Source organism: Poecilia reticulata, linkage group LG2 (genome assembly GCF_000633615.1).
Source record: "Poecilia reticulata strain Guanapo linkage group LG2, Guppy_female_1.0+MT, whole genome shotgun sequence".
NCBI classification, from domain to species: Eukaryota; Metazoa; Chordata; class Actinopteri; order Cyprinodontiformes; family Poeciliidae; genus Poecilia; species Poecilia reticulata.
This window is the reverse complement of record NC_024332.1, coordinates 38,768,043-38,776,006: the sequence shown is the minus strand read 5'-3', so window position 1 is coordinate 38,776,006 and position 7,964 is coordinate 38,768,043. Positions and strand designations below refer to the sequence as shown.

The window sequence follows — 7,964 nt, the reverse complement described above, 5'->3', positions numbered from 1 at the left end:
ACTGAAAATGGGAAATTAATGACACACAGGTGGATTTAATTTACAAACTGAATGCCTTCTGAAGACTGTAATTATTTCTCAAATTTTGAGCAAAGGTCTAAATAAATAAATACATATGTATGTCTCACTTTCTAGATTTAAAATGTCAATGTAGACTTTTTTATTCTACAGAAACTGACTAAACAGGTTTATTACATTTTAAATTGTTTCATTGTGCATTACTTTCTTTTGGCTTATAAAAAAATAATAACATTCRCAGAGGTTTGTGGTTTCAACGTGACAAAATTTGAAAAAGTTTGAGGGGTATGAATACTTTTGTCAAGGACAACACATATAGTTTCATAACACCTTGGGAAGAAATGTGGTTGGTTGTATTGTAGTGCTGTGCGGCTCACCCACTCTTAACATCTCATCAGCTACTCTCTGTGCTCTGCAACTTGCTTAATTGGCAGCTCAGGGCGATGGGTTTACCTTAACCCCCCTACCACACTGGTTGTTACATAAAACAGAGAGAAAGGAAAAAGGTTTTTTTAGGGCTGGCTTGAAAGCAGTCTTTTTAAAATGGCCTTCTTTAATGGCTCGGAGCCAGGAAGTTATGAAGCAAAAGAGCCAAGTTGACGAGTAGGTATGAAGTCAGAGGCGGCGACCGCATTCCTTCAATCAAATCAATAGCACTGCTATAACTCCACTGCCAATTTTATGAAGGTACAAGCACATCGTGTCGAGGCATCGCCCGTTTAATTAGTTTATGTGGGATGGATCAAAGGTGGTTTAAACGGGGGCCATATCCCAGAACCTTAAGTACCTCTCACAAAACACTTGCAAGCCAGGCCTGAGACAACCTTTTGCTGTCTTGGTGTGAATTAGGTAAGGAGCAAGGTGGCATGAGGGCTTGAAGTCAACCTGCTGCTTTTAAGCCTCTGAATTGCCAAGAGAGGCACTTACAAAGACAAGCTGGTGGGTAGGTGTGAAACTGAGAGTGGTAAGAGTAGTACCCCAGTCTAACCAATGAATATGCTGGCAAATCCTGCTTTCACATGTCTGCTTCATGGAGGTAAGCAARCTTTGTCCAAGGTCAGACCTTTCATAAAAAGTCAATAACTGAACATTTTAGTGTTACATTTATATATTATGAACTAAATGAATACTTAAAGTATTTCTGCATTAGGCAGTTTTATGTTAATGGAGGCCAAGAAAGTTCGTAGTCACTGTCACTAAAGACAGTGTAAAGCATGGCATAAATCATAATTTAATTATTGTATCAAAAATTGCATTTTGTCATGTTGGAGGCAAAATAAAAGTGTGATTTTCTATAACCAAAATCTAAAATGAGTTCTATAGCTTATAAATTATAAACTGCCATCTTTTTTTCTGAAAGTTGCAGGTGAATTATAATAATTCAAAAGCCATCTTTGGTTATTGTTTTATTTTTTTTATTATGAGAAATAATACTCTAACTTAAACTCTCATGTACATAACTCGAAGGAATTCCCCATCTGCCACCTCTACCCTAACAATTTGACCTGCATAGGGTGGGAGAGGAGAGATGGCACTTAGGCACACCCCCATACATCGAAAGCCTGTTTTAGCTCCTGTCCGGCTCTGCTCTGGGCTCCTCCACGCGGGTCCCCGGAAGACTTGGGAACAAATCAATCTAACAAATAATTCACCGGCTGCGGCACGCCCGGCTGAACTGATGGCAGAGGAAGTGGCAAAATGAATTAAAGTTTCAAAGGAAACTGTCACTTTGTGTTACAGAAACCGACTAAACAGGTTTATGCTTTTGCCTTCGAGAGTTGGGAAAGTGCTGAGAGCAAATTCACAAGTACTCGCTCTGGCAAGGGAAGTAAAAGCATTAGGAGCAGGCACAGTGACAGATAAGGAGAGGCAAAACGAAAGAATGACAGAGTGAGACTGTCCGATTCTCCTACTTCTGTTGATCCACGTCTTGCTTGGTTTCCTCCTTAGCCTAGTTTTTAATGCAAGCTGAGTAAGAATGAACACGAGCCCAGAAAATTCACAGGAGACCATCAGCAGAGATCTGTGGCGCAGCCTGAGGATCCAACAGCTTCTGATGCAGCAAAATTAGACTTCTAAATTGTTTATATTGTACTATCCAATGACATGTCTTGCTTTTTAAAACTATTAATAAAGTTAGTTAAACAATTCTGGTTTGGCCTACTCCGTGCATGTAAGTCAGTCATGTCTAGTTCTACAGGCAATTTTGCTGAAAAGCATGCCAGATTTCATYTAATTCGGGTCTGTAAACATGTCTCACTGAAAGCACCGCCGCKCTGCAGTAGCTGCACGCAATAATGGCTGCAACATGTTAACTTGTATCCATTTTTCAGCTTCTGTGGAGGGGATCGTATCAACATGCAACAGATGAATCATCTGATTTAAAGAGGTTGTTTATGTCAGTGGTTTGGAGTTTCTGCACCCGAGGCGAACCAGGGATGCCAGACAACTACTGTAGCAACTGCCTGCACTAATAATGACAAACAGCCTTTGAATGAGGCAGTTATGAGGGAAAGTAAGGCCAGCGGTGCGCAAGCGTACAGTGCAATGAAAAAAAGTTTCTTTTCAGTAACAGCACAAACTTACTTAAGCCTGAAACTCTAAAGATCTGCATGAATGTTAGAGATGAAATGCGCACAGTGTCTTGCTAAAGTATTCATAGCTCTTGGACTTTCTTGCATTTTTTTTCAGTTTAAAGACTGAAACTTCAGTGCTTTTCATTAACTTCTTACGTAATACTTCAACACAGCGCATACAATTAAGAAATGAAAGGAAAGTGATTTATGGCTTTAAAATAAGAATCTCAGAAGTGTGACATTAATTTGGTTTCATTTCGCTGCATTTCGCTGCAGGGTACAACTGTTTTTTTTTGTTGTTGTTTTTTTGCATTTAGAAAAAAAAATGTTCACCTTCTTTCATTTTTGCACAGTAGCACATTTTAGGGAAGATTGGAACATTCAAGAGTCGCTACAGAATCTCACCTGTACTTCAGACAAGACTTTAACTGGGTCATTTTAAAAAATGAACTTGCTCTGATCTGAGTCATTCCATTGTAGCCCTGACTGTCTATTTAAAGTGATTGAATTGCTGGAAGGGAATCCTTTGCCCCAATTGCTAGTCTGCTTCAAACTTTAATGGCTTTTTCTTCCATGACTGACTTGTATTTAGCGTCATTCATAATCCAGTCAACCATGACCAGCTTTCCTGTGCACACTTAGGAAAAACATGAGGGGAACATGGTAGTGGCAGCGTAATGCTGCCACTACCATGTTCCGTTGTGGGAAAGGGTGTGTTACGGTAAAAAGCAGTTTAAGTTTTCCTTCACACAGACAATTTTTGCATATGGGTCACAGTGTTAAAGTTTGATCTCATTTTACCAGAGATTTACAGTCACAAACCTTAAATGAGATTTTTTTTTTTTTTGATGCCACTTAAAAAAATTGTTCATGTTAGTGTTAAGGCAACAAATTCAAATCTAAATGAAATGCATTGAAGTGTAGTTTTCAAAATACATTATCCACTAATGTTGTATCAATATTTGTGGAAAATAAGGCAAAATGACCTGGCATACAAAATAAATTAACAGAAAATGCTCCTTTCACTAAACTWAAAGGAATCTTACTTTTCTTTAAGTTTTCTTCCAAAACTCAGTGCTGTTTAGTAATAGGGACCTTCTGGATAAATAATAATATAAACACTTCTCCAAATATATAACTGTCAAGTATATTTTCTTTTTCATTTTGTTTTGCACTTTTTATATGCTGAAAAGAATATTTTTAGGGATAAATTACCTGAAAGCCAACCTAACCCAAAACTGAAACTATCAGCCACATGTTCCAACTGTCCAGGTGCTCCGGCTACTAAGAAATTGATGCCTTTTCCAGTCAATGACCTGGGATGAGACCATCTGAAGGCTTCTCCGCTCAAAATATCCCCTTTCATCCTTTGTGGCTAACTCGCAAAGCTCCGAGCACAACAAAGCATCGGAGAAAACCGATCTGCAGCAGGTTTGGTAATCAGAAGTTGACTAGTTTCTTTTGAAGTTATCTGCTCCTTTGTGTSGGTTTTTGAGGAGCAACAGTAATGTGGTTGGGAAGGTCTGCTGGTGACTGGAGATAACCCGACCACTGGACGGCATCTTGCAAGGCAGCATTGATGAAAATGCAAAATGATCTCTTTGTGCAGTTTTTTTTTTTTTTTTTTTGAAGCTTTGAAGAACAATATTATATTAACCGTTGTTTGGGATCTTTTGTATTGCTGTACTGGCTAATCTCTCTGTAAGCCTGTGCTTTAAAGGGACTTCATTGAAGTGTGTTTGAGGAGAAAACCACAAGCCACTTGAAATCTAAATTTTTTGGTACTCTGTGTTGACTGCTAAACTTCATCTTTTATGAATTTGAACATTACTTCCGTTAGAAAACTTCTAAATTTTGCCTTTCATAATTCTAAGAGTTTTTTTTAATTGGGATGCAAACAGCCACATGAGAGAAAAAGCAAAATACTCAGTAGGGTGAAGTAAAACTGACCTCTTTTAAAGACTATGCTGTCGTAGGGGATTTTGTTTCTTGTCTCCAGGCTGGAGCAGTTCCAGCGGTGCCCTCTGAACTGGTGCTGGCACTCGTGGATGGCAATCTGGATCCCCTGGATTGCCGAAGCCGTCACATCCGGATTGCGCATGCACACCTCCAGCTGGCGTTTCGTCAAACCGGGTAGCGTCATGCAAACTGTGTTGGCATTCAGGATGGGTTCGATGTTGTGAAGCTTCAGACCTAAGATCTCATTGGAATCCACCCTGTGAGGAGCACAAAGTTGGGRGTTATTAGAAGGACGGCTCTGTGGTCCAGACCTTCTTGCCTCCGCTCGGCCAGGTTTTGTTAGACACTAAAGTCTAGTTAAGATCACCAAGTCTCCTTGAATGTGATCCCAATATTCAGTTCCCACAGTAACACAAAGATGGCTCAAGTGCACAGTCTCCATTGTGGCTGGGTCGTGTAAAACGTAAAAAAATATATGATTAACTGTCACAAAACCAGCTCCAGATGTGTCCACTTTTCAAGCACTTTCTTGCTTTGTTTATTTTATTTGTGACTCAGATGATAGTTTTTAGCGGTGTTGCAGTTTGTAAGTGTAATAATACATCATGAAACTTATTTTACATGAATGTAAATAGTCTGGAATTAAATAAAATGAGATGGTTGTCATATAACAAACCAACGATTCTTAAGTGTCATTTTTAGTACAGCAGTGGAAAACCCCCTGTGATGTTTCCTCATAAATCATGTCTGGAGATATACTGTAACTTAGCAAACATTTTCGAATTAACCGTAAAGTTATTTTCAGCCGAGAGAAGTTTGTGATGCAGATCAATCATGTGAAACAGCATTCAGCCGAAGGCACTTTCAGAGTTCTTTCCAACTCGACAAAGAAGCAATAACGGCAGCGAGAATGAAAAACTTGAGAGCTGAAAGATCTGAAAGGTGTCCAGCTTTTCCTTTCATCACCATTAAGTGTAAATCACAGGCTAATTAAGGCTGTGTGCTTCTGTGTGCCTCACTCTGATATTCCTGAAGTCACCGACATGTGTAGCTCTTGGCAAACACACATCAGCAACTGCTCTAGCACACCTTAACATGCAAATACTTTGGAGTAAGGCAGAGTGCACACTTGCTTTTACAACTAAGCCACTTTGCACGCCACTTCGGTGTAAGTTTCTTACTTATAATACGTATACTTACAAGTATAATACTTATACTTGTAAGTTTCAACTTATAACTACTACAGAACTTCACTGGCCACATGTTATCTGAACAGGACGTACATGATTCAAAAGTTTTGACAACTGACCAAACCGTGTGCTTTCAGATACAGATGCTACCTGTTGGGGTTTCTGCAAAAGTCTCACTTTGCAGAGATTAAAATCACATTAACATTTTTTGCTTATGCGTTGAACATAAGCAGATTTGTGCATCATTTACTTGCAAGAATAAATGAAAACTTTTATGGTAAGTTGCAAACTATTTACTGAACATTAAATCTATCTCTTCAGGGAGGTGTTTTTAGCTTATAATTTTTAAATTAAAATAAATAAATAAGGTAATAAAAATAAAATAAAATAAGTAAACTGTGAAAAAAAAAAACTTTATAGCAACTCACCTTTTATCCAGCAGACAGATAACCACCAAAACGCATGTCAGTCTGAGGACCGAGTGTTCCATGTTTACGCTCAATAATAATAATAATAATAATAATAATAATAACAATAATAATAATAATAATAATAATATTAATAATAATACTAATAATAATAATAATAATGAAAAGTAAATAAAAGTTGCAAAAATTACAGGAGGAGCTTTCAATTCAAACTGGTTCCAGTATAACTCTTCTAAGTTTGGGGATGAATAAAAGAAAAGTCACGTCCGTCTAAAAGTTTGCGCTGGACTTGACAGCTCCGACAGTCCTGCGTCCAGATGTGCCAGCCTCATTCAAGAAAAAAAAAAAAAAAAAAAAAAGTTTCATCAAGCTCTAAAGTCACTGACAGGCAGGAAACGCTGGTTGCTACAAGTTTGAAGAAAAGTCAGTTCTTTCGCTCTCGAATACATCCGCGCTCGTGCCGGTGTCTCCGCCAACGAGGAGTTTCATTGAGAGAACATCCGAGATAAGACAGACAGACGGCTTCTTACCTATAGGCTTCCCTAAATGAAGTCTGCTTGAGTAGTGATGTTTTAGTCCTCTAAACTCCTGCTCTTAGCGCTCTGCCAGCCCACTTTTTTTGCGTCACTCGGGGAGTAGAGGAGCGTCGAGGGAGGTCAAGTGCCTCGTTAAGGCAGGATAGAGATCCTGCGAGATAAGGACACCAAAAACACTTAGCCTGCGCCCTCTGTGAAGCAGAGCAGTTATATATTCTCTGGAGGGACGATGATGCTCAGAACGATGAAGCAAAGAGGTGCAGCGCAGATTTAAACTTACTTTAGGTATTTAGAGGTTTTTATTTTGGGCGCCAATTATAAAGTTAATTATAAATCTCGTTCTTTGCCCTTTTTAGCATGTTAGGTTATGTTTATAATAACTGATCAATTTGCGAGCTATTTAGTGGTTGTCGTGGCACAGGGATGTAAAAACTGGACAAAAATAAATGTTTATGTTTAATGTTAATTAAAAACACATCTACCCTGAGCTTATCACGTTGTTTAAAGTTGTGCACTACGACGCAATTTACAAAAGAGCAAGGAGAGATTAAAAGCAGCTGCGCTTGTAGCATTTATGGGGGCCGGGTAAGCTCATTATTCCTGCTTCGAGAGGGGTCCCACTTTCATGTACCATCATGTTTCGGGAAGACCTTGATTGCCTGGTTTGTATAGGAGCGAATCGGTGTAGATATGCACAAAGGAAAGGAATGATAATATGTATCCATCCAGATATCATCTGTTTCTTCAGTAAGCAGCTTTATAATTGTTAATAACTTGTAGTTGTTGATTTTGTCCTTCAGATAAGAGAGGCTGCGATCAGTTCCACACTGATGTGGACTGAAATGTCTTGGTTTTCAACTTGGAGGTTACTGGTTACTGGCGTTTGTCAGATTTATCATTCAGACTTAATTTAGATACACATGACTTCATATCAGAAAAACTATGAGCCATAAAGTAAAATTCAAATTTTTATGGTGTACTATTACTTTTAAGTTTAGTCCATTTACTTTTACAAGTTCAGCTTTAGTTACTGTTTGGTGTTAATGTTGCCTATGGTAACATAACTATTTACTGACGGCTTAAAAACCTTTGATGTTTGGTTGAAAACAGTTCTTCTGACAATTTAAAACAGATGTAGACATGTCCATCTTGTCCTTTGACAGCAACACTTCTCCAGCATTTTGCAGAAGTGATGATTTCCATCTTTTCGTTAAGTATTAATCATTGAAACAAGACATGGCCTGTTGAAGCATCTGC

The 7,964-nt window shown here is 38.5% G+C and overlaps 1 protein-coding gene across 1 annotated transcript; it reads right to left on the bottom strand.

Moving 5' to 3' along the window:
- Positions 1-3,142: 3,142 nt before the first annotated feature.
- LOC103461736 (protein Wnt-10a-like) lies at positions 3,143-6,764 on the bottom strand. The gene is made up of 3 exons (XM_008404086.2): positions 6,172-6,764; positions 4,545-4,810; positions 3,143-3,231 (listed from the first exon to the last, which is right to left on the bottom strand). Exons 1-3 carry the CDS (start codon positions 6,231-6,233, stop codon positions 3,143-3,145), a joined length of 417 nt encoding a protein of 138 aa, XP_008402308.1. The 5' UTR covers positions 6,234-6,764.
- Positions 6,765-7,964: the final 1,200 nt, after the last annotated feature.